Here is a 26,671-nt window from a genome sequence, read left to right on the forward strand (position 1 = left end):
CCGTCCCAGACTATTCTGTGAGTCCTCAGCAGGATGTTTGCCATTAGAATCCCAGTGAATTTAGGTTCAGAGCACTGCTGAGGGCAGAACTGGCAGATGAATCCTCAGTGTGCTCTGTGCACTTGGTCTCTTCAGGGACAAGAATTAAAGGCAGTTACCCAGGTGGGTGTTGGACCTTGCTTTTTCTCTGGCCCTGGTCACTGCCTGACCGTTGCAGGTAAGGGTTCTTGAAGCAAATGTAGCTTTGTATAAAATATTTCAGCATCTGCAGTTTGATTGCTTTGTTGTAGGATTTGTGAATTTTTGTGAGTTTTTTGTACTTCCTCTAAACTCTGTGATCAGGTACCATGTAAGAAATTCCACTCCCTAATTAATCCTAATCAGCAGACTTGTTAATAGGCACATTCTTGAAATTTAATGGTTGAACAACCTAACATATTACTGTTAATAAATAAGGGTTTCTCACATCCCAGAATTAAGATGTGATGAAATAACTGTGTTTAGCTTTTAAAATTCTTTTCCCTTTTCCATCTTGACTTTAAGTACAGGCAAATTCTGTGGTTTTATGTCAGTGTGCTGTTTTCCCTGGCAGCACCACTTCTCCTAAAGGGAAAAAATGGCCCCTGAAATACCAAGAAAACAGTATTTATACAGACAAATAGGTTGTAGTAGGAGATAGTGAAGGGACTGGCCACTTCAGGCCAGTAATTTTGCCTTTTTTTTTTTTTTCTTTTTTTTTTTTTTGCCTGCAGGACTAAAGTCACTTTCTCTGGCCATGCCTTGCTCTGTTTATTGGTGATACCCCTATGTGCCAAGTGTGTATATGCTGTTACATAATAAAAGAGAGCTGCTGGACCTTTGAAGCTGCTGCTTCTCTCCAGAGCTGCACTCCAGAGGTGTGAGCGTGGATTTGGCCCAGCACAGCGGAGTGACAGCAGCAGTGGACAGCTTGGGAAGGAGTTTGGGTCCAGCTGCCCTCCCTGCTGTTGGGAGGGATGGGAATGGGGGTTGCTCTCATTTTCCCCTCTGATTCCATGGCTGAGGAATTGTGCCCATTTTGGCTCAGCACTGAGGGACTGTGTGGATCACACTTCCAAACAACAGCTGGAGAGCAGATTCTGGTGTTTGTGCTGTGGCTTCTGGAGTGTGCAGACATGAAGGACGGAATCATTGCATGGGTTTATTATAAGCTTCTCATTGTTCCCTATACAAAAAATTGATTATTTCTTATTTGTTACCAGATTTCAGAAGGCAAGAATATATTAACACTTGTGAGCTTTCAGTCATAGGAGCTATTTCTGAAGGTGTGTCAAGCTTTCTAGAAGTCTTATGATAAATTCAGATATCCATTTAATCTTTGAGGAGCTGTAAAAACGGAAGAAAGACAATTTTTCAGACAAATCTGATATGGTTTGGGCATTCCCCACTGAAATGAAATGAACTTCAGTGAAAGCATCCCTTTGGAGTGGTGTTTGTCATGCACATGGAAGACTAAATTCTGGAAAAGTTCTTGTTTTCCTGTGTACTGAAACTTTGTTTTGCCAAGCTGAACCTGATGTCAGTTTGGGACTGGAGTGCTTCATTCCAGCTCTTGCTATAAACCAAGCAGGAGTAACACAGGGACACAACAGAGAGTCTCTATAGTAGTACCTTACTGCAGGTCTTCCTTTTTTGAAACCCTTGGTTGGGATTTTCCTCACATGTTCTGCATTTCTACTTCAGTGAATATATGGAAAACATTTAAATATATGGAATTTCAAATCCCATGAAGCTCAGGCCTGTCTTCTTTTGTGAAGCAGTGGGGCAGTGTGTGGTCAAGCATGAGGTGAGCTGTGCTGTGAGGTGTGTGAGCTGCCTTACATGAAGGAGCTGTGTTTGTTGGACAGGTTCACTCCAGAATGATAAATATGGAGTTGTTTTTACTTTGCACTTATAAAATGTCACCTCTAATTGAACTTCCAGTACCTTCTGGAACATCTGGATGAAGTGACTAGGAAAGGGGAAAGCTGTTAAATATGAATATGGAGCAGCATCTGTTGGAGTGCTGATGGGGATTTTTTTCTCCACCTGGCTAGTTTTCCAGAGGGTTCAGGTGGGTGGAATTTCAGCAGCTGTTTTTGTTGTTTGGTCAGTTTAAAATGCTGATTTCTGAAATCAGATCCAGTTATGAAATAGATCCCCAGTTTGATGAAGCAATTGCTTCACCTGCTGGAAAGTTCTTACCAGAGCTGACAATTTTTTTATTGTTTTGAAGACTGATGAGCTCTGTCCTTGCCTGACTGCTGCCTCTCACAGGTGGCTTTGGAGAGATCCTTTTTCTTGCAAACAACTGTTTCCCATTACAGCTCCTCCCCATGGCCTTGGATGGTTGTTTTCTGTCTTGCTCAGACATTCTAATGCAAGTCAAGCCTTAGAACAGAAGTCCTCATCTGTGCAGCATTTGTCTGTGCGTGGCCACTGAGCAGAGTTACAAGTTACTTAAGGATTGCCTGGAAGGGCTGGGAGTCTGGGATGTTGGTCTGAAGTGGCCATGTGGAATAACAGAAACAAACTCCCAGCTGGCTGTGGTTTATGTTCTGAATCTGGGTGATAGTACAAGTCAGAGCTTTGCTGAGGGCTGCTGGTGTGGCCCCACATGATGTGCTGGAGCGCTGGCAAAGTGTCTGCAGCCTGGCCCTGTGTGCCCAGAGCAGGTGTGGTGCAGAGCACATTCAGTGTACTCCAGAGTGTGCTTTAAAGCTTTTGGGGGATCCTTCTCAAAGAAGTGAGCTATCTGGGTTAATGGATAAAAGGTTTGCTTAATTTCCCTTAAATATAGGCAAAAAATGTATGGACTGTAGGAATTCTGGTGTTTGACTGTTTTGATACTACTTTTGTTTTCCTCTGGTGCTCATGAACCAGCCAAAGTAGGAGAAGGGGTTTTTTTGGTTAAGAGTTTACCCTGGAATAATCCCTGGACCAGTTTTAAACTTGCTGCACAAAATAAAGTGATTCTGGGGATGATCCATACCAGTGCAAGTACTGTCACAAAAGGACTGCAGCCCATGGAGCAACAACGTCAGAGCACAGGAAGAGTGAGAAGGCAGGTGCAGCACAGAGAAGCCACTTTGTACCTGGAACAAAACCTGCTCCAAGAAGCTTCTGGCTGCCCCCTGCCTCACTGAAGGGACTGACTGACAATTGCTGTGGTAACAAGGGAGCAGAGCAGGGCCTGGAGTGAGTTGACCCTGGGAAACTTGGAGGAAAGGTATGTTAAAGTTTGTCAACCTTTTCCCCAAAATAATAAATTGAATTCCCTGAGTTGTGTCTGTTTAGTCCTCAACAGGTAAGTGATTTCCCCATCTATATTCCAACAAATGAGTTTTCTTGCTCTTTCTCCCCCTGTTTTCTCTCCTGTCCTGCTGGAGGGTGAGGCAGCTGGGCAGATGTGTGGCTGCCAGCCAGGACCAGCTCCCCACCCTTGACAGCTCACAGCACAGGACCAGCAGGGACCTGGGGCAGCAAGGCCTGGCCATGGCCCCTGTGCTGCTTCTGGAGGAGCCTGTGTCAGCTCACGGGGCCCAGGCTAGCACCATCTCTGTCTGGAGCTGAGGCATCTTTGCTGTCCTCTCATTCTGATACCTGTTCTATGCATGTGGATTGTGGACTCCAAAACAGAAGCTCTGTTGTACACAGATGAATTTGAAGTACTCTTTAAAAATACCATTTTTACAGTATAGCACCATTATGATAAAATGAGTGATACCAGTTTTAAGTTTTGCTTTAGTTTCTCCCTTTTGACACACTGAATACACCAAAAGATGACTTGATTCAAGAGACATTTTCAGTATTGGACTTGTGCATCTCCTTCCTTGTAATGAAAAGCATCATATGAAATAATAATGGCCACATTTCTTGTGAGCAGATCAGGTTTTACACCATGCAGTGTTTTTCTTCCACTTGTTATCCTCTAGAAATCCTGATGCACAGGGATGTGAGGGACAAGAATCTGCCACCTGCCCTAAGGATTTGCCTTGAGTTAGAACCAGGACCTTCCCTGTGGCCCTGGCTAGCCAGGGTGATGGACAAGCAAATCTCATTGGAAATCACTAGTTCTGAGTTTAATTCCAAGGCAGTTCACCCCAAATGGCTCCAATTTCAGTGACCTCCAAGTGCAGCCAGCATCATTTTCTGTGTTGCTCTTAATATCCTGCCTGCTGTTGAGGATAAAATTCACTTCTTGACCAGGCCTGCACAAGATCCAAACTCCGGAATGCCACAGTAAGAGTAATTGGGACTTCAAGGCCCAGCACAAGGCCATTGCTTTTAGGAGTGTTTTTACTCTTAACAGTTTCAGCTATGCCTTTTCACACTTAATTTCAAAAATAGGTTCCCTAGGAATAATTTAAAAATTATTTTTCTGCTTATAGTCACTGGACAAATGATTGCAGAGTTAAAGCATCTGCTGCTTTATACTTTGATCTATTTTACTTGCTGTGTAATATTAAGCAATTTATCTGCAATTTCATTTTGAATTAGCACAATATTTCTGACCAATGCATTATGGAGTTAGCTGAACATGGAACAGGAATTTACACTTATGAAATATCTGACCAATCAGTAGTAGCTTAAAAATACATTTCCTGTATATGTTCTGACAGACCATAGTAAAATGGAACTGGCACAGATGCAAAAACCCTGTATTAAAATGATACACAAATACTGGGGGGTTGTGTGATGTTTTTAAAGCAAACAAGAGCACAACATGGTCAAATGCTGTGAAATGGCCTATTTAAATTATTGGTGAGGCTTTTTGTTGATGTTTTAGATTTTCTGGTGCATTTGTTCAAGTTAGGTGAACACAAATACAATTCCAAAAACTCTTTTTATTTCCTTGCCTTCACCTTGTCCCTATGACCTAGTTTGCAGTAACACAGTATATAAAGTTTTGATTATTGTTTACCTCAGTGTAGTTTATACCAAAAGCCCTGCTCTGCTTTTCAGGAAAGCCACAGCCCCTCCCCAGAGGTTCTCACCTGAAAAGAGGCTGCAGATGAGTGATGGAGGAGCTGGTGAGCACTGTCAGGTGAGGCTCATAAGCGAGACCCCAGTGTGGAATCAGCTAAATCCACTCAGGAAATGGGGCCATCACCTGAGCCCCTGGGTGTTTGTTCCTGTGACTGTGAGCAGCAGCTGCAGCTCCCAGCCCTGTGGGGCTTTGGCTGAGGCCTTTTTGGAAACACAGCATGCACACCTTGGAGAACAGGTGCCTAAGCACTGGTGCTCCTCTCCACCCACTGCTTTCTTCCCACAGGAAGCTCCTGAGCTGCTCAGCACCTGGCAGAGTCGAGACTTTGGGGCTTGTGTCAGACTGGAGAGCTGCTCTCCCCTGCTTGTGGGATGCTGCCTCAGGAGGGGATGGAACTCCTGTGTATGGGTCAATGGCAGGAACTGGCCCCTGCTCCAGTGTCTGACAGGTGCAGTCGGGATAACCTGGGAGTGACCCGAGGTGTGCCCTGTCCCAGCGGGCACAGGACCAGAGGGAAATGTTCCCTGGCACAGTGGGAATGCCCCAGGAGGGCTCCTGACCCTTGCCCAGGGGAAAGGGCACAGTCAGTTGGCCACCACGTAGGAACAGCACATCAGAGAGGTTTGGTTGGTTGTGTCAGGAGGAAGTTGCACAGTCAGATGTATTTACACTCGACTGGACTTATCCTCTGACTGTTTTATTTTCCTCTGGCTGAGCCTGGAATGTCTGTCTTTCCTGCTCTTTGAGTTTGTGTATCCAGCTTTTAAATTGGCTGATCAGCCTGTTGTACTCGTGATGGCTTCAGAGGGAGTTTGCTTTGAATTAGGACCCTTGGATGAGGATCGCAGTTTCCTTGAAAATCCTTTTGCTGGGGGCACCTCAGTGAACACAAATTGAAATGAAAAGTGCTGGAAAAAGCATTTGATTCCATCCTTGTAAAACGTAGCTTATTTAAGTGGTAAAAGGAGCATTTGTGGCCTTTCTGCACATGATGGATTCTCCATTTTTGTTTTCAGATGTTTCCCCATGATACAGAACATTGAGTAGTTCTGGTTTTACAGATGAATGAAGGAGTTACAAATGTGTTTTCATTTTTTCAAAAGGTAATTAGTGCTTTAGGATATGAACATTTTTACAGTTGTGCTTTAAAAAATAAAAAAACTTCAGAGTTGTTATTCCACAAGGATCTTAATGGTGATGGCTTTTTTTTTTTTTTCTGGTGTATTTACAAAAAAAGGCATAAAATGAACACAATTTATTGTCCTAACAGTTCTTATATTTATCACTCAGATAAGTTCACCCATTTTATCACCATGTCACTGTTTCTTTTTAATTAATATTAGAAATTGCTTTGTTTATTCAGAAACTTGGATTAGAGTTTAATAATTTAATGTAACTGCCCTTAGAAATTAATTGTAAATATAAATACAGGGTTTTACAGATTTGTTATCTCAGCTAATTTTATTTTCTTACATAATCTGCTGTTAAATGGATTTGCAGCTTTTAGTTGCAAATGAAAGCCCAATTAACAGTTCTTTTAGAGTCTGGTTCAGTACTGCAGTGGTAAAAGACTTTGATCTTAATTGTTTTTATTGTTATATTTTTTTTTTAACAATTACATTTTTCCCTTCCCTCAGAAACAGCAAGTGCAAGGTTTCTTTAGCTTGGGAAATTCAGCTACAGGGCTTTGACATTGGTATGTTTGCACATTTCTATCAGTATAGATAAATACTTATAATATGCCATGTAAATATTCATCCTGCTGTAAATGCTGTTTCTAACAGGAAATCCATTCTCTTGCAGGTCTTGGTCTTCCCAGCTTGACTCAATCCTCAAACCCACCTTGTTCCCTGTACATTACAGCAGCGGACTCCAATGGGACAGAGTTTCATCTTTTCTTAATTATTTTACACCAGATTTTACTGCTTGTGTGTGTGTGTACATGGGTGGATGAGGCTCAACTGATCCCTCATCTTTGTCTCATTTTTCCACTCCAACAAAGAGAACAGTGCTGCACGCTTTCACACAGATTCAAACACGAGCTGCTGTTTAAACCTTTAGGACGTTGCTCATCCTCCTGCGAGCCTCTCTCTGTAGCTGCCTGCTTTTGGTTTGTTTCTTAGCCGTGCTTCAGGCATACCTGGCATCGACTGACTTTTTTCCTCTGCTCCCGTCCTTCTTTAAACGTCCCTGACAGGGGGGCTGATGCAAACTGCAGCTCAGGCATCACAGTGGTCAGCCAGAAACTGTATTCATTAGCAAAGAACTGACACGTTCCCCGCTGGCCCTGGCACTCAATGAATGGTGCTGATCTGAAGTCTTCCAGGCAGCTTCCAGGTGACATAAGGGACTGTCCACCACCTTGGTCACCAGATCCAGTGTGCTGGAAAGAGCAAAGAGACAACTTGGTAACTGTGCATGAAAAATAGGTAAACTATGTTCATCTGTCTTTTTCCCTACTTGCTTTTAACTGTACGGTTTTTTGTAATCTTAAATTGGAGTAAGATTCTTTTGCTGGAGAAAATCTTAATTTGCTCTGTAATAAATTAATCTCAAAGTCTCACTTTGAGAGTTAAGTGAGCTGGTTCACTTAACTTTCAGGTATTTATCAAAGTGAAGGAAGGAGTAGTCTGGGTTGTTTCACAATGATGCCATTATCCAAAATGCTGCAAATGTAACTTGAGGATGGCATTAAAATGACCTGGGGCTCTAATTCTGAAAACTATGTCTTTGTATATGAAAACCCCATTGTTTATTATAGACAAGGAGGCAAAACCTTTGTAATTTTAAATGTGTATCTTAAGTCTCTGAGTACAGTATATGTAGCTACAGGTAGGTTCTGCAATTTGGAACTAACCTTTGTCTTGTTTCTTGTGACTTTTCCTCTTTAATGTTTGCTAGACATTGAATAATTTACTTTTCAGAGCTAAAAATCCTTGAACCTTTAGAATACAAAAGCTGGATGAAAGAAACATGTCTGAATAGTCATGCACCCACTTTCTTACCATCAAAAAAGAGTATCCTATCCAAAGGCTCCTCCAGTTGAGTGGGCAGGGAGGAATGGACTGGTCCTGGCTGTGCAGTGCCACTGCCTGTGCTGGGGCCTCGCACACAGCACATCTGCTGATGTACGGCCGGATCTCCTCCTCGGACAGCGGCGCCATCGGCAGCGGAGCAGCGCTGGACAGCCAGTAGGACTTGTCATTGCGGCTGGCATAGTAACACACCTGGTTGATGTTGCAGTAGGCAAATGGCATGGTACTAAACACAGGCAGGCAGGATCCTGCCAGACCTGAAAATAACAGCAAGTGATGCCAATTATTCCCCTTCCTAGGTAAACTGAAAATTGTATTCTGACCAATGGTGCTACAAAATGATGTATTTCAGCAGGATTTAGGTAATCCACAGCTGTTAAACCTCCCAAGCCCTTTACTAAAATGTCTACATTAAAAACAGAGACCTATTACCAGTAAGTATCTTCCTTTGACCAGTAATATTTAATTGTGTCAATCTGATATTTAAACATGATGTAGTTTGTCACCATGAGAAACAGTTATGATAACATATTTCTTAGCTGTGCCAACACTGAAAAATAAATTAGGCAAGAGGTGGTAGCTGGTTTAAAAGCAGATCAGCTATTTACGAACTCATTAGGAGCAGTGAGAAACTAAATGACAATGCTGATAAATAGAAACATTTTTGTGAAGTATGACAAGCCATTGCTAGCAGTGCATTAAGCTGAAATCTCAGCAGCTGTCCTACTGCCTTCCAGAAAGCTTTCACAGACTCCCAAAGTGAAATAAAAGGATTGGGGCATTTTGCAGAGGCAATCCCGCAAAATTCTCATCAGGCAGACATCAGTGGGAACCAAGAAGTGACCAGTGCATACTTCTGTGATGAACTTCTTCCAGGGCTGAATTTAGAAGAGTTTCATGATGGCCTATTTAGCTAGCAATAATCACTGCACAAAGTTCTGCCTTGAACTTGGTGTGTGAAGTGTTATTTCTGTAATGCCCCCAAACCCAAACACCTTCATTAAAGACGTGACATTTCTGTACAGAAGCCAGTTTTGTTTATCACTGGTAATATTCCATTCCAGTAGTAATGAAGGATCTGGAGCAGCCTGAGTAGGAGAAATGCCTGCAAAATCACACAGGAGACAAGGACCCTGCTTTCTTTGAATCTTATTTTCACTGCTGTTATGAGGCATTCCGTTAGCAACTAGCTCTCCTGGGGAATGCCAAACACACAATAGTGAAAACATTCTAAAACATCACTGCTATTCTAAAAATAGCTATTTTTATTGCTCTTTTAAACACTTATTTTTTTGTTCAGCTTATTAGGTCCTTGATCTTTCCTCCTCAGAGACTTCTCTGACTCTTTTGTAACAAGTCAACAAGAATTTAGGAAACTTTTGCTGTGCAAATTGCCACCAATCGGTTCCTCAGGCTGCAAGTCAGGCGGCTTATTTAGACATAATTTTAGTCAGAATTGTAGAAGACAGAGAAGAAATGACCCAAGGCACCAAAAAGAGCTGTCTCTGGAAGAAATTTGGCTTTTCCAAAAATATTAGCTTCTGACTCTGAAAAGCACAGGATTCTGCTGTACACATGATGCATAATTTACTTGTAAAGCTTACTTGTACTGCCCAACTGTACTTACCCAACTTAACTAGCTCTTTACCAAGTTGTGTCTCCTGTAAAAAAGGAGCAGATCTTCCACGGAGTTATTTCAGAGTGGCCAAATGAGATTTCTGACCTAGGAAAATCTCTCCAGTGACTTCAAATACAGCCTAAAATGAGCTGGGATAAGTGAAATAAACCACTCATCTCTCCAACTTCAAGTCAAAATTACTTAGAAATACTTTTCAGTTCAACTGCAGAGCAGCAGAAAGCCATTTTAAATGGGTGACAATATGGCAGCAAAACCAAGTTCATTATCAACATTGTAAATGAGTTTTAAGTCTGCAGAAAATAAGGCACTGACAGTTCTATAGCTTGCTCCATGTGATTTGTCTTTCCTTGTATAGATAACACCATATTATCCCTTAGCTGGAGAGCAATTATGTACAATACATACCAAGATCTTGGTTATGGGCTTTCTCTTGTCCTTCCAGGTACAGCAGACTATAGCCAGTCCATAACTTTGGCATCCCCTGTGGGCAGAGTGGTTCTCTGTCTGACTGACTGTGAAGGACAAGCAAGAATCCACTTGCAGATCTAATCTGGGGGCCTGGTTGTCCTGGAACACCAGTCTGGCCAGGTGGACCTTGGAGAAAGGTGAAGGAAATTTACTTGTATAACGTACAGTAAAAGTTCAAACCAGCCGTGTGTTAAACATTCAACAAGAAGTTCCCAACTGAGTATAATACAACTTCAAGGCTGTCATGGGCAATAAAGACACAAGTAGACTTCTGTTATCCTTCTTCAGGAAGAGAAATGAATTAGATTGCCACTGCATGCTTGGCACTTGGCTTTTCTATTGTGCCTCTGTCTTGTGGTGTATGGATTAAGAAATGAACTGAAGTGGGCAATGATTTCCCAGACTTACTCATTAGGATAAGCAGAACATCTGGACTGAATTTGAATCCTTGCAGTAACAGTCGATGGCCCTTACTCACATATGTATTAAACCCTTAATTTATTAGAGAGCAGTCACAGTTAAAATACAATTTTAATTACTGCCAGACAGTTGCCCCGTTAGCCCTGGCTCAGAGATGCATGCCTATTGATGTATGCTGTCTGAGCATGGGTGCTTAATTGCCTTTCAGCTTAATAATGGATGTTTTCCCAACAGGTCTTGTAATGAAATCATTTCCAAATGTCATTGCTTGAACTAAGAGGGGGCAAGAGGTGTCATGGAATCTCAGGCTAGAGGTGGATGTATCCATGTGGGAATTGGAGCAGAGAGAAAACGGAGTCTGTGCATCATCTCGCACATCTACTCCCCGAAGTCATGCTCCATTCTTACCTTGTGGCCCAGCATATCCTTGCTCTCCTCGGCTCCCTTGGTCACCTGGTGGTCCAGGTGCCCCAGGTAACCCATCTTGACCTGGCAGGCCACATGATCCTTCTTCACCTTTTATGCCTAGATAAATAAAAAGTATGTGCTTTTTCTTCACAAGGCTGCATTTAAGGTTCTGCATTGTCCAAACACAAAGGGCAAGTCAGCGAAATGGACACTGGGACAGGGAGGTGCAGAACTGCTTCTGCTGGGAATTCACACTGTGACCACAGCAGTAGCTCAGAGGCAGGACTTAGGAACAGCAGCTCCTGATAAGGTTTTCCATCCTCTTCAGAGATCTTGAGTTGAAATCAAAGCACTCCCCAACAAACATTATCATGCAAGTCAGGATCTGTACCATGGAATGAGCTGTAACTCCTCCTGAGAAAAGCCAAGCTGTCAGCTTTGAGAACCCCATTCAGCAAAGTCTTAGAAGACACAGTGAACTCCCTTTGAAGTAGTGGATGTACTGGAATACTTAGAGAACAGGGTGGGGCTGGGTCTGCAGAACTGGACATTTTTAGGCTCCTGATGGCCTCACCTTTTGTATTTCTCACATGTCCATGCATTTTATACATTAGCAGGGAAGGTGTGGCTGTGGCAGTAAAAGATACATCTCATGTAGGGTGCAGATAATGATGGGCCTGTTCACTGGCTACCTAAAACATAACCTGAATTGAACAATGTAACACTTCTCAGGTATTGTTGCACTTAAAGTGGTTTTCCCCTTTTGATAAAACCAGATTTCAGACAAGGGTATTTTTCTAGCACCCATCACAGTTGTTTCTCAGTAATGGTGTTTCATTCCTAGCAGACTGCTATTTAATCTGCAGACTAAGTAATTCAAGGTTGTCTCACAACATTCAAACTTCCCCTTGTTACTTTTTACCACAAAAGACTGAACCAGTCAAAAAAATTAACAGCTTTTCTATGTTGGTTGCAGGGTTATTCTGCCAAAGCTTAAGCACATTGAGGGGTTTTAATAAAATCCACTGCTTTTGCTAGTAAAACTTCCAATTTACCTTCCAAGCCAGGAAAAAATTGGATTCTCCTATCTTAATGAAGGAAAAAGCATTACTATTTCTTTATTTCTTTCATAAAACCAGTTCAAATATGTGTATCACTGTAGCACCTGGTTTGACAGAAACCCTTAATGATGCATATAATGGAAACAGCTGTGTAACCCCAGAAACCCCTTTTAGCTGGCAAATCAACTAAGATACCTAAAACTAGAGTTAACTGAAAACTGTATTGTTTCCTTTCATGATGGGAATGACTGCTGCAGTGAATCTTCTGGGAGACAATCAGGGATTTTTCTCTGGACACACTGGATTTCCAGAGCAGCCAACACAACAAACTTTGGTTTCCTAAGTAGGAAATACCTAAAACCACACAAGAGACTCCACCATCTAAGCTGAAGACATTCTGCAATGCAGCCTATGCTGTGTTTCTATGAAGGTGGCCTCTCTTTAGGAGTCACTGGTATCAGCATCACCCTTGTTTTCTTTTCATCTGTCAGAAGAACATTTCAGTCTTTTCTCACTTCCTTTTAAGATCTCTTTGGTCAGTTTTCTTCAGTGGTAACTTTTTCATGTTCTAATAGATAAAGACCTCTATTGTAGCCACTTCTCTGACTTCAGTGTCCTTTTAGGAGTTTGGTTAGCAGAGCTTTGGGATTAATTATTGCTAGATTTTAAAGCATGAATATTTTAAGCATCCTCCAAATAGGTCTAAACCAATGGGATGGCTTGAGGCATTGCTTAATAATTTCAAGGGGAAAAAGGAAAAATACCACTTGAAGAACTTTTTTCTCAACAGTGCCTTATGCTTTTGCCCTGCCTGGCCTAGGAAATGGGAATGTAGTAAAGGCAGGCTCAAACAGCCTGGTCCAGCTACATTTATCCATCATCCTCAGCATTAACCAGCCCACTATGTGTTTCTGGAGACTGTTAATAAGTGTCTAAGGAGAAGAGAGAGGGTAAAACAGAGAACTCTGACACTCTGACCCTTTTCAACTTGTTGTCTAAATGGCTGAGAGGAACATCCAAGCTTTCAAAACATGAGCTTACCTTGGGGTCCAGGGTGGCCTACTGGCCCTGGTAATCCTGCAGAGCCATCCTCTCCTCTTTGCCCTGCTTCCCCAGGAGGCCCTGGGATTGTAGGGCATGAATCATCTATCTTTCCTGGTTCACCAGGGTCACCTGGAATGTGTAATGGGAAAGTGAATTGCAAGACTGGCTAATCACTTCCATTCAAAAAGTCAACATAAATGTTAGCTGATTTGGGTGTTCAAGAGTATACTTTAAATATTTTCAAATCTTGAATTATTGAGTCCTACTGTTTTTAATTTTATTCTTAGTCTTTTAGCACAGTATTAACAGTGTGGCAAGCCAGTGTTAGCACGTGTATGTTAGCTGGTCTGTGAACTTTGCCCAGGTGGGCAGGAAGGCCAATGGCATCCTGGCCTGTACCGGCAATAGTGTGGCCAGCAGGACCAGGGCAGTGACTGTGCCCCTGTGCTCAGCACAGCTGGGGCTGCACCTTGAATCCTGTATTCAGTTTTGGGCTTCTCACTACCAGAAAGACACTGAGATGCTGGAGTGTGTCCAGAGAGAGGCAACAGAGCTGGGAAGGGTCTGGAGCACAAGTCTGGTGAGGAGCAGCTGAGGGATCTGGAGGAGGGTCAAGAGAGACCTTATTGCTCTATTACAGTTACTTGAAAGGAACTTGTAGAGAGCCTCTCCTCCCAAGTAACAAGAGGAAATGGCCTTAAGTTTCATCAAGGGAGACTTATATTGGATATTAGGAAATATGTCTTCATGGGAAAGGTTGTCAAGCCCTGGAACAGGCTGCCCAGGGAAGTGATAATGTCACCATCCCTGGAGGTACTGAAAGGAAGTGTAGATGTGGCACACCTGGGGACATGGTGTAGGGGTGGCCTTGGCAGCACTGAGTTAATGATGGAATTTGATAACTTGAAGGTCTTTTACAACTTAAACAAATCAATGATTCTATGTTTCACATATTTGGTGTACAGCTTCAGTCTTAATGTGCCCCAAAGTGATTTGAGTTAAAGCTTAAAGTCTACCTACCCAGCTTCAGTGCAAACATCTTAGCACATGGAACATTTTCCAGCATTTTGCCTATTTTTTTTCTGCTTAACTATCAATAGGCAGGCCAAAAAAGCTAGCCCATAACAGCCATCTAAAGTAATTATAATGCATAATAAAAAAAAAAGAACAGTCACATTTTATATATTGAAAGTTACTGGCAGCTTTTGCCTGTTTGCATTTTGGATCAACCTTTAGTCAGATGGGGAGTTCAGTGTTTGTAGTAATCCAGTGTTAGGATTCAAGCTTTTGCTACAATTTTGGTTAGAAAACATCTTGTGTGAAAACCAAAAAAAAACCCAAATAAGAATCAGAAACAAATGTTTAACAAGTCTAATTGACACCCTAGCATGAGATTCTCAGCAGAGCATTCTCATGACATTGGTGCTGTTTATGTGAAATATATATTAGAACTATATCCTGCTAGCAGTACCTACTATTCCTAGAAACCATGCCAAGGATACCCTCTAATAAGAGCTGAATGTTTCTATATATAAGGGAGCTCCCATGAAAAGAACAATAATCAAAAGTCATGAACTTACCTATGAAACCTGAAGTATTTGAAAAATGGAAAGCAGATTGTTGCCATTGAGGTGCAGGTGGAAGCAAGTTTCAGGCATGTAAATTAAAGAATGGAATGAGAACTGAAATCACTTACATGAGGTGACATTAGAAACAAATAGTTCAGAAAATTTTAATCAAATGAGAAATCATTTAATTTGGCAACTGCAGGGATTTTTTTTCTGAGATTTTTTAAATTATTTGCATGCAAGTCAACATTAGTATGATTATATATGAATAGAAGGATCACAGTTACAGCTGAATGACAATGAGCAACAGGTTCATAAGTACCTGTGGGACCTCTGGGACCAGGTCTTCCTGGAAAACCTTGGTCTCCTGGTTGTCCTGAAGCACCAGGTGGACCCTGTGGGCCATGGACCCCCATAGGACCTGGAAATAAAACCAAAAAAAATGAGAATACAATCTGGATGCTTGAGTAACAAAAAATCCTTGGGAATCCTCAACTCTGTTGTGCCACAGAAAGAAATACACATTTCTTCTTTCCCTGGTCTGGAAATTTTCTTTTTGTAGAGATTGGAAATGATTGGTGTAGATGGGATTTCTCTACAGTGTGTGAAAAGAGCAGAGTATGTAGATTTCTGTTTTCAAACTAAAGAATCTGTTGAAAGCCCCAAGCTATTGATATGGGGCAGACGTGAGACACTGTTAGAACTAACACATCTTCATTTCCTGTAGTTTCTCAGGACCCCTGAAGAGGGGTCACGGTTCACTTATCTGGCAAACTCTAATTTTTACTGTAAAACTAAAATGTTTTACTGCCTTATTCTCAGAGTTGCAGAGGTGTCTTCCAACAAGCTGTTGTGAAGCAGTGCATGTCTTCCTCTATTCTCCCTTTCTACCCCAACCCCATTGTGTCTGTAGGTAACCAGGCAGAGCTGTGGAATGTCCAGCCTCCACCCCTTCTGCCCAGCTCCATCACCAATGGCCACACCCTGGGCACAAGGCTCAGTCACAGGGGCATAAGTGCACACAGAACTTAAAAACAACTCTGACCATACCCTTTGGGCCTTCTCTTCCTTGGCTCCCTGGAGGGCCTTTGGCTCCCTGTTGTCCTCGTGGCCCAGGATTACCTGGTGCCCCTTGAATGCCGGTATCACCTGGATCTCCTCGCACAAAGATAGTCTCTCCAGGAGGACCAGGATTCCCAGGATCACCTATGAAAAAGAACTTTATTCTTACTGTATACACAAAGTGCAAACATCTAAAAATAGCTATGTTCTGCTGGTGATTTTTTTTTATTTTACTCTAGTGTGTTTTCGGTTTTTTTGTGTTTTTTGTTTTGTTTTGTTTTGTTTTCTCTAGGCTATAGGATGGCCCTTGCATTTTTCTGGAAATACCAGTGCTAGCCTTTATCCAAGGAAGCCAGTGATAGGAATAGTTCCCAAAGTTATTTAACTTCTGTGCAAGCAGAAGAGGCAGCAAGTTACTGGTACATTCATTGAAACACTTCTATATTTTCTCCATATTTATATCTCATAGATTTATTACTGTGTTGCTTAATTTGGAGATCTGCATTTTGTCCTTGCTCTGGTTATCTACCTAGTGTTCACTTCTCTGTGTATTCACTGAGGTAGTGATGGGTTTCTTTATTCCCTATGCACTTCTATACATTGTTTCACAGACTGTTATTCCTAGCAGTCTCAGGGTTTTTTTACATGATAAAAGTTGCTATTTTTAGTTTTAATACCTCTGATGCCGTCTAAACCAGGTAATCCTTGATCACCTGGAGGACCAGGGGAAGCACTATCCGGAGATCTTCCCATAGGTCCAGTGGGTCCAACAGGTCCTCTTCTACCTAAGGGATCACATTTTAAAACACAAATCTGAGGGTTTTTTTAGATTACAGACAGAAGTTAGTAAGTAAAAGAATGCTGACATGAGAAGTCATGGAGGTAATGTATGCTCCCGCTTGTATACCAAACATACCAGTCCCCAGGCTAATGAGGCCAACATGTCGAAGTGAAAATATTCATTATCTTTTTAAATTTTTAATTCTTCCAATAAAATCTATGTAACCTGAAGAATACATCATCACATGTTGGCACATTGACATGGATAGCTGAGTTTTCCTAAATTCCAGCAAATGGAGAAATGGTAATGATGTGAAGTGAGTGGGGACTGTGAAATGATTCTGCCTGGGGCAGGATAAGTATTCACAGCAAAATTCCTAAAAATTATTCCTAAAAATCTCAGTGAACAAGATGAATGTACTAGCCTTATATGCATTTTTTCCCCTAATCTTTAATCTGGACTTTTACACAATAAAACATTTATGCCCTTACTTGTGACACGCAGAGTTGCAGGTTACCATGCTCTGCACAACACTTTTGAACAGTTTCAGCTTGTTAACATGTGGGTTGCATTCTGTTGCCTTCTCTTTTCCACAAAAAAACAAATCTAGTTTCTTCACTCTTGCTTTTGACCCCATCCTTCCATTTACTTTCTGGTGAGTTTTCTCTTATTTGTCAAAGCTGCTCACAACCATCGGAGACGTTGCCTATCCTGTGTCCAACAGTGTTAATACATCTCAGAATTAAATCTCCTTTTTTCCTCAACAGCACCATTCTATTGGCTCTCCCAGTTCACTAACTAGTAACCAAACTAAGAAAAATTGATTGTGTCTTCATCTTAGAATAATTCACCTCACCAGATTTCACCTCTTGCTATTTTTCTTCCATGTGTTATGTGACTGTGGCAAGGTCTGGCAGCATAAAGTTGTTGTCACTTCTAATCACAGAATTGCTGAGGTTTGAGTGGGTCTCTGGAGACTTCCTAGACTAACCCTGCCCTCAAAGCAGGATCAGCTGGAGCAGGCTGCCTCAGGCTCTGTCCAGCTGGGTTTTGAGTATCTCCAATGACAGACACTTCATAACTTCTCCAGGCAACCTGTTCCCATGCTCAATTCTCTTCATAGGGAAATTAAAACTTTTCTTTATATTTAAGGAGAATTTCCTGAATGTCAGTTTGTGCCTATTCCCTCTTGTCCTATCACTGGATATCACTATGAAGGAACCAGGTCCTTCCCATCAGGTACTTCCACTCACTAATAAACTCCCCCTGAGCTTTCTCTTATGCAGCCAAAGCAATTCCCCCTCTCTCAGCCTCTCCTCATAGGACAGACGCTCCAGTCTCTTCACTTTCCCAGTGGCCCTTCCTCAACACTTGCTTTTTCTCATTTCTGTCCAGTTCCTATATCACCAAGCTCTAAAATAACCATTGCAATCTTGTGAGGCAGTTCTATCTTGCATTTACATCAGAATAGTTGATAGATTTATTATAATTCTGGGACTGCCAGATCTTCTGCACTTTTTTTCTTCAGGTATTTCTTCCTAAGTGCCAACCCTACCTAGCAGTTCCCTGAGTCTATTCAAGTCCATAATTTTCTATTTTCATTCTTTCCTGTAATATAAACCAGAAATTCTGGAGATTCTGTATGTCAGGAAACATCAGCATGTTACAACAGAAGTGTTTGTAGGGAAAGAAACTTCTATTAATATTCATATTAACCAGAGTAAGTTCCTTTAGAAAAATAAATTAAGTATGAGCTTAATTTCAGCTCTGCAGAGCAGCACTTCAGAGAAAACCTTTTCTTACCTGGAAATCCTGGGAATCCCCTTTCTCCAGGGGAGCCTGGAATAGAAATACCAGGCCATCCAGGTTCACCTCTGTCTCCTTTTGGTCCAATTTCTCCTGAGTATCCTGGGGGCCCTGTCTCACTCTGACCTTTATAAGAAAACAATTCTGTACATAAAGCTTACAGCGAATACAAATACAGATGTGCAGAACAGAAATACCAGTTGCAGATGTTCTTCCTTACAAGGTTTGCCTAGTGCTGTTTTTCTGGTTCTCTCTTGGAAACTGGATAGAGTTTTGTTGAATCTGGCCCTAATTCATCACTTTCAAAGAAAGTAATCTTTTTGCTTGAATGCTCTTCTTCAGGAGTTATTTTATATGGTGTAATTATTGTCTGTAACTTGAAATGTAAACAGTATGGTTCTAAATTTAATTTTCTATCAGCATATATTTGTAATCTTTAGATAGATTATAAACATTGTTTTTTAATAGTGCTTCAAAAGCACCTTTTGAAAGTTGCAAATACATCAGCATGGGTGAAATCCATGTTCCCCTTATGTTTGAGGCACAGCTCCCACAGACTTTAAATGGAGCTGGGATTTCACAAGTCTCCTTTTAATTTGTTAGTTTTATCTTTCATATATTAAAAAAAAGAGACCTGGCTCTCCTTTGAGTCATCTGTACTGAACTTTTAAATTTTATAAACAGCCGTGAAACATTCCAACAAAACTATATAAGTAATGGAAGTTTGAAAGTTTTCCCCACAAATAACAGCAGGTGTGCCATTAAGCATACTTTAGATTCTGTTTGAAAGTTTAGTCTGAGCATTAATAATATCTTCTGGGCAAGGCAAACATCAAAATAACATGCACCTTTCCTTGCACATTCAGTCATGTAGGAGAAGATTTTCTGTTCCAGTTATTTTTCATCTTTACCTGGAGCTCCTGCAGAACCCTTTTGACCTTTTAGTCCATCCAAGCCATCCAGTCCAGGCAGTCCAGGAAGACCTGAGAGGTGTTACACAGGTATTACACAACAATCCTTTACAGTCACAATTAAAAATCAAGCCTTTTTTTATCTGACAACACATACTGGATCAAGATGGGGTATTTACTGAATTTGATTACTGGCAACTGCAGATGAAATCACACTGCAGTGCCGTCTTTTTGGAAAGGCAAATGTGAAAAGTTTAAAAATTGCAGTCTTAATAGAGTTTCACATCAGAGCAATCAGAAAACATAACTTTTAATCCTTTAGGTACTTCCATCCTGCAGCTAGCAGATTATGGCCTGATCTACAGAGAACCTTGTGTCTGTGGCTACACTGCCATGGCTACATGTGGTTGCTACTCCAAAGTTCACTGTGCTACTGCTTCATGGCCACTGATGGGGATGCAGACACTACCTAAGATAGCTGTAAAGCTAGAACTTCTTTACAGCTTCTGTTCAAATTAGAAGTGCAATTTAACCCAGCTGCACCAAAAAGAGGCTGAACTTCCACCTGGCTTCTTTTCTCTGGTCCTGCAGATTTCACACAGAAAACTATGTGGTTTTTTGCATCACTGTATTAAAAAAGCTCTTTGAACCGAACAGCACAAAACCTTTGAAGACAACAAATCTATAATTGAAGCCTCTGGTGAAACACTGTAGTATGTAGAGCAGCTCTGTCAGTAGTGATGTTCACTAGCACTGGCTGAGTGTTTGTGGTAGTCAGACATAACTTTTGCTTTACAATTTGTTCTTTTTTGAAAATTGCTAAAGCACAATGAATAAAACCATAGATGGCACTTATTAATCCATTTTTTAAAAAGTTGAACTACTCTAAGGTTGTGTTTGTTTGCAGTCAAGAGTAAAATATCTCCATGTCATCAGTGCTTTTTAGTTCCCAAGTTGTATAAATAAACTATCAAATGTGAGAGCAAACACTTCCTCAATGCAGACAGCAGTCTGTCACCTGGTGATAGCAACAGGTCTGGCAAAACTGGTGGGTCATTTGTGACTGGTTTCGGAGGGGTTTCAGAAACAGGAACAGACTTGGGATGCCTCTTGCACCAGAGAGGGACACTGATCATCATCAATGATACTATCAGTGCCTGTTCCTGTCTCTGTCCCACTTCTGCTGCTCATCTCTGCCTCCTTTTCTCCCCCATCAATCCCTCTCCCTGCCCTGACTCTCCAGTCAGGATTCCCAGTCTACTTGCAGGGGGTTTCTCCCACAAGCCTGAATTATCTGTGTGTCTGTCTCTTTTCCTCTGGTTCCTTCCTGGCACAGAAGATGTAGGTTCTCTGTTGGGTGCCTGTGCTTGATCCCAGCATGTCCCACAGCTCACCAATCTGCCATGTATCCTGAGCAGGCATCTTGGGAGAATTCATTACCCTACTTAAGCACATATGAATGGATATTTTAAAATTTATAAACTGAGCAAATTTGGCAAGGACAAATTGCTGTAGGAATGGCAGCACAAATGCCCTTCATCAGCTGCTTCACCTGCCAAATTTAAGTGTTCCTAGACAAAGATGGGTCATCTGAGAATGAAAAAATAAAAAAGCTCTAGCAGGCACATGAAAAATTATAATCATATAGCTTTGTTCTCAGAAACTGTTGAATTATTTTAGTTAAAATTTAACAAAGGATGAATTGAAAAAATCCAGTGTGTAGTAAGCACCAGTCTGGAAAAAATTTAAATCCAGAAAATTGTTTGAAAACCTGCAAAACATTGATAATATACTCTCTGTGTAATCCATGTTATAATATGGGATACCAGTAATCCAGCCCATAATATCTTCTATGACCTCAATTAACTGTTCTTTAACTTCTCATGACATTCTAACTTTCATTCCTGCTTTTTGTAGCCTTCTTGTGCTTTGGACATGTTCCCATTTTAAAATTTATGTAAGAGTTGCTTTTGGGGAATTTAACAGTGGTATTTTAAAATTATTAAGAACTTCTAACTAATTTTGGCCCCCCAGGTCACCACTAAAAACTTTTTTGATCCTTGGCTCATTCAGGCAAGATTGATGGCTTGGTTTCACTTGCTTTCCAGGGAATTTCTGACACATTTGCCAACAATCCATTATAATATCAGCACTTGTAATTCTAGATTTTTGGATTGCTATGGTCCCATATTTCTAGGTACAGCTGAATTGGCTGACCTGAGCATGAACCACTGTTTCTGTGTTGTACAGCCCAGTTCAGCTCCTACTCACACAAGTCCTCCTGGTGATGGTCTGAGTATTACTTGCTCCATCAAGGATTACTCACACAAGTAAGGCTTGCCAGGCTAAGCCCTTAACTAGTAAAACTACTGTAATAAAGAAAATGGGATTATGCCTTGATAGATGATGTCTAACTTCCTTTTTTTTTTTTTTAAATCTAGAAGTTCTTTAAAATCTAAAAGTTCAGGCACAGGACTTTTTATGTAACTGAAAACCAATGAGACTAACGAGGCCATGTACTTAGCTACAAATCACCCATTTCATTTCTAATGCTTGCACCAGCACTTGTTGAAAACAGCACCAAGATCTATATATCCAGTTGAATTGGAATACAAATATCAGTCAGTTTTCATTACTGGGTATAGTTTCAAAGGTATTAACCTTCTTTTCAGCTATGCTGGCAATACACAGAATCCTCAGCTTAGTGGGCAACTCTGTCTCTAATGAATTGCCATTTGGGACTGAACTTTTCCTTCTGCAGGACATGTCTTAATGTTATGTTCCTGTGCAGGACTTGGGATAACTTCTGCACAGTAAAGAAGTGTCTTATGGCAAGAAGGAAAGAGCCCATCAATTATGAAGAAGTTTTCAGCAGAAGAATGCTTTTTTTTCTTTTTTGACCCCTTTCAGACATCCCTGCCACAGCAGATCTCTGCCTTTGTTACAGCAAATATTGTTTGCAACACTGAAATGTTCTCTTGCACATTATGTACTGGCAGGGAGTCTGTCATGACAGTTTAAATCAGCACTGCTTATTTACTGCAAGCAATCATAAATTGTTTCCATTTTTCATTTGAATTTTCAGTCATTTGTAAGAAACCTTCTCAATTTGTCCTTAAGCAGAATTTGAAAAAGTGGACCTATTGTCCTCTCTAACCATTTTTTCTAGCCCCAAGTGTTACTTTACTGTGGTTTCTGGATATGGGTCACTAATTTTCTTCCTGTTTGGGAACTGGTTATGAGGCACACTATAATAATATAGTGATATATTATTATTACAGGATAAAGAGTTGATAACTTTCTTCATGGAGTATTAATAACTTACAATTTCTACAATTCTAAGCATAGTAAAAGTTAATAATGTTCTCCAACAAAAACAATTGTATAGATGAACTAACATTCAATCTAAACACAACAATCATTGCAAGAAGTGTAAATCAGGATTTGGAGGAAACACTTCTATGTTAAATACTCCAAAATCAGACAAGCATCAAGAAAACCAACAATAAAATGCAACTCAAGTTATCACAATTTGTTAAAACAAATTTGAAAAACAAAGCTGTCATAGCAGTCTGCTGGGTTTATAGAGTAACAGTGGCACTCCATGGTGAAAACGTAGAACACAGCATAACTGAAGTGAAACAGCTAGTTACTGCAAACTCCTTTTTCTTTCCTACAGTTCTGCTGTTGGTTACATCAGCTAAGCCAGACTCTGTTTCTACCTTCTTCCTTACTCGTTTTAGATTGTAGTCCAGTTTTCCAAAGTAGCATTTATGTTACTTCTCAGAGTTAATGAGAACTGGCTTAAGTCTTCTAGCAGTTTAAGAGACCCCAGACTTCCAATCAGTCACAGGCCTTTTCCATTTTCACTACTGAAAGAGTATTTATGTCTGGTACTGTCACATTATCACTAGAATGACACTGTATATTCTGTTCACCTTTTCTGCCTTGGAATCCAGGCAACCCTTGCAATCCTGGAGGTCCCAAAATTCCAGGTTTCCCTTTTTCTCCAGGTTCTCCTGGCAATCCTTGAGGACCTGTAGCTCCTGAGAGTGAAAGATGAATATGCAAGTCTATTAAACTGTTGATTTTTTCCCACGCTGTGCAGCAATAATGTTAACAAGAGTACCTGAAGGTGTTTGGGGATCTAGGAAGAGTTGATGGGTCTTGCTCTCCGAGACTGAGCAGACAATTGCTGCTATAGTACAGAAATAACTTCCAATGCCTGCCACCTCTTATCATATGCTCTCTGATTTCTCCAGCCTCCTCACAGAGATGCCTCAACTGCCTTCTCCTGTTCCATATCTCTTTTGAGCTATTCCATTGCATTATTTTTTAATTACCTGGTAATCCAGGTAGCCCTGGATATCCAGGGTCACCCTTGGATCCTGGTCTTCCAGGCTGTCCTTGGATACCTGGTAAACCTTTCTCCCCTGGAAATCCACGGAGTCCTTAAAGAAAAAAAAAATACAAACAGCTATTGCTACAGAATGGCTCAAAATGCACAGGGAGCAGGGCTCCCTCTGCTAACAAAACTTAGAGATAATAAAATTTTAAGTCTAATTTTGTCTTCAATCAGACAGAGGTACCTGGCAATCCTGGATCTCCCGGAGGCCCTTTCTGACCGTGTGTGCCAAGCAGAGGAGTTGGGTCACCTCTCTTGCCTGTTGAGGTACAATGACTTCCATTTTACACAAGCAACCTTTCCATCCACAAAACCAAAGCTGGACACTTTTTTAAGATCAGGAGAGTCATTAATAGATAAAAACAGCTACAGAATGGGCTAGGAGAACACAAAATGAAAATTACTTTGGCACATGCAAATTATGACAATTCACTTTGATTGCATGGTCTCTTATTTGATTTGACAAGTTTTCCATATCCATAAGGATTTGTTCATGGTTTTGATGGAATTTTTAAGTTCTATGAAATCTTGCAGGAATTTATCTTCTGAATTAACAATACTTACTTTTAAAGGAAGAAGCTGGTAAAAAATATACTGAAATGCAACTTTTGCCTTCAGGTAAGTGAGACTTGTTTCTAATTATGTTCATGTTTTATGGGAAAAAGGACAGAAGTGAAAATAATTTTCTAATGAGTCCTCACCATCTATCCCACATATATCCTAACAATACTGCTCTTTTCAGAGCATGTCTATTTAAACTCATTACCTTTATATCCTTTGGGGCCAGTCAGTCCTGGATATCCTGGGTTTCCTGGTAAGCCAATATCACCCTGATTTTTTTTTTTTTTTTTTAAAAAAAAAAAAAGTTTGACATAAGATACATGTAGCAGGAATGATCTGCAGCAGCATTTGGTTCTCTTAGCAAAACTGTATCTTAAGCTTAAAAAAAACCATCTTGTCTTTGTTAAATGTCTAACACTGGCTACCAATAAGAAACTGTAGGTTAGACTTGCTAATAATTTTGAATTTATGCTTTTATAGCTTATTCTCATTTTTGGTTCAAACAGCTTAATTTCCCCACAGATGGCCTGAATAATTTGAATTAAAAAGTACCATAAAATATGTATCCATATATTATCCAAATATTATTGTATGTTACCCAAAATTTACTATAAACATTAACCAGAAATATTGTGATGTCACAATAAAAAATGTAGATTTCCCTGGTTTTCCTTTTGAATAATGACCAGCATGTTCAGCAAAGAAACTAATTAAATTAAACAAACCAAGCAAAAGTATGTCCCTTTACCAAGAAGGTAACTGTGCTTTTTCCTTCATGTAATCTGTCCAGCATAAAAGAAGTAAGAATTATACCTTGCATGTAATGTTTGTGTCATTTTGTGTATTTGTTCTTGAGCAACACTGTTTGCCTGGGTTCTGCTTGGGGCAGAGATGATTTGTTTTGTCTTGCCTATTGCCTTGGTCACTTCACACAGCAGGATATGAAGAAACAGCTACATATTAACTGCATAATTGCGCTGCTGCTATATTATGATCTGTGTGATAATTGGTTTGTCAATCTTCTCTTAAGAATAATGTTAAAGACTTGACTGTGCATCTGGTTTTTGCCCCCCTTTTTAGTGTAGTGGAGCCTGGGCTTCAACTATATGGCAAAGCACTACATCAGAACAGAGAGGTCCTTTCCTAACTCCCACCACAGTTCCTGCTAAAATGTAACCAAGGCACTGAGGTGTTTCATTAGGGAATTTACAGTTCCTACTACACTGGCTGTCTCTTCTCAGAGACATGGTGAGTAATGAGTCTAATGAGGAGTACAGTACAAGCACCCCTCATCATATTTCTTAGAGGCAGGAGATAACTGCAAAATCCAGGACACTTCACTACCACTCTGTTTACCTGGTCACCTGGTTCTCCTTGAAAACCTGTAATTCCTTGAAGGCCCTTTGGTCCAGGCAAACCCCGTGGTCCTGGAAACCCCATCACTCCAGTGTCTCCTTGGTCACCTGGCAGTCCTGGAACACCGTTCTTCCCTGGAAATCCTCGTGTTCCTCTGAAACCAGTATTACCTTTTTCACCTGAAGTTGATTGAAGAACAAGATAATGACCAATCAAGTCAAGCCAGTGTTTGACACTGATTTTCAATATAGCAATGCTTTCACTCGTGGTGTATTGCCTTACTGATGATTCAAAGAAACTGTGCAGCCAGTTTAGGAATCTGTAAACATGGCATGCTGGCTGGATGTTACTGCAGCTCTGAGTCCACACTGTGAAAACCACCAGTGATTTATGCCAGAGGAATATGTGTGTATGTAGGGCTTTATTTTATGAACTTACCTCTTTCACCTCTCAATCCATGCTCACCAGGAAACCCTGGGTCCCCCATTTGTCCTTTCTCAAGACGGAGGTTAACACAGCCGCTGTCTCCTGGTGGCCCCCTTTCACCTTGGAAGTAACATATGGAATGTAAATATATTCTCATGAGTCATGTGTCCTGAAAATCAGTTTGAGTGGTGACTTTCCTAATAGAGAAAGACTTCAAATACTAATGTGGTTCTCAGTTTTTTCAGCAGGCTTACTGCTGACAGAATTTGCAATCCTTTCCTTGCTTTTTTGTTAATCCAGTCATAACCCAGTGATGTTAAATCAGAAGAATTAGGAAAGATTGTGAAATTATGAAAGACAGCAATCCTGAACTGCCTGTGACTGCACCTCGCAGATGATTATTCTCTTTCCTATAAAAATTAAACATATTTTTAACACAGTAGTAACAAATCTAAACATACCAGCAATATAACTACAGAGTGAAGTGTATTTTTACAAACCTTTTATTCCCATATCTCCACATTCTCCACTAGGCCCAGGTAGACCCATTTTTCCTTCTTCACCTTTTACACCAAGGATTCCCATTGGGCCTTGTACTCCTGGAAGTCCTGGGAATCCCTGGGGTCCTTGAATGCCTTTGCTTCCTGGTAATATAAAATGATTTACATGTTAAGTCTGCTTATACTGTTGATGTCATATTCTAAGGAATATT

At 40.8% G+C, this 26,671-nt stretch overlaps 1 protein-coding gene across 1 annotated transcript in view; it reads right to left on the reverse strand.

The window, feature by feature from the left end:
* Window positions 1-6,819: 6,819 nt before the first annotated feature.
* COL4A4 (collagen type IV alpha 4 chain) overlaps window positions 6,820-26,671 on the reverse strand; it is a 63,149-nt gene continuing 43,297 nt past the window's right edge. The window contains exons 31-47 of the mRNA XM_058844493.1: window positions 26,460-26,603; window positions 25,972-26,079; window positions 25,534-25,712; window positions 24,383-24,446; window positions 23,801-23,875; window positions 23,555-23,662; window positions 23,150-23,257; window positions 19,212-19,283; window positions 18,298-18,426; window positions 16,391-16,498; window positions 15,702-15,857; window positions 14,974-15,072; window positions 13,081-13,212; window positions 10,979-11,095; window positions 10,088-10,276; window positions 8,014-8,300; window positions 6,820-7,391 (exon numbers count right to left, since the gene is read on the reverse strand). Coding sequence (XP_058700476.1) covers window positions 7,128-7,391; window positions 8,014-8,300; window positions 10,088-10,276; window positions 10,979-11,095; window positions 13,081-13,212; window positions 14,974-15,072; window positions 15,702-15,857; window positions 16,391-16,498; window positions 18,298-18,426; window positions 19,212-19,283; window positions 23,150-23,257; window positions 23,555-23,662; window positions 23,801-23,875; window positions 24,383-24,446; window positions 25,534-25,712; window positions 25,972-26,079; window positions 26,460-26,603 — 2,339 coding nt within the window. The 3' untranslated portion in view covers window positions 6,820-7,127. The remainder of the gene's footprint in view (window positions 7,392-8,013; window positions 8,301-10,087; window positions 10,277-10,978; window positions 11,096-13,080; window positions 13,213-14,973; window positions 15,073-15,701; window positions 15,858-16,390; window positions 16,499-18,297; window positions 18,427-19,211; window positions 19,284-23,149; window positions 23,258-23,554; window positions 23,663-23,800; window positions 23,876-24,382; window positions 24,447-25,533; window positions 25,713-25,971; window positions 26,080-26,459; window positions 26,604-26,671) is intronic.

This window comes from Poecile atricapillus, chromosome 8, assembly GCF_030490865.1.
Source record: "Poecile atricapillus isolate bPoeAtr1 chromosome 8, bPoeAtr1.hap1, whole genome shotgun sequence".
NCBI classification, from domain to species: Eukaryota; Metazoa; Chordata; class Aves; order Passeriformes; family Paridae; genus Poecile; species Poecile atricapillus.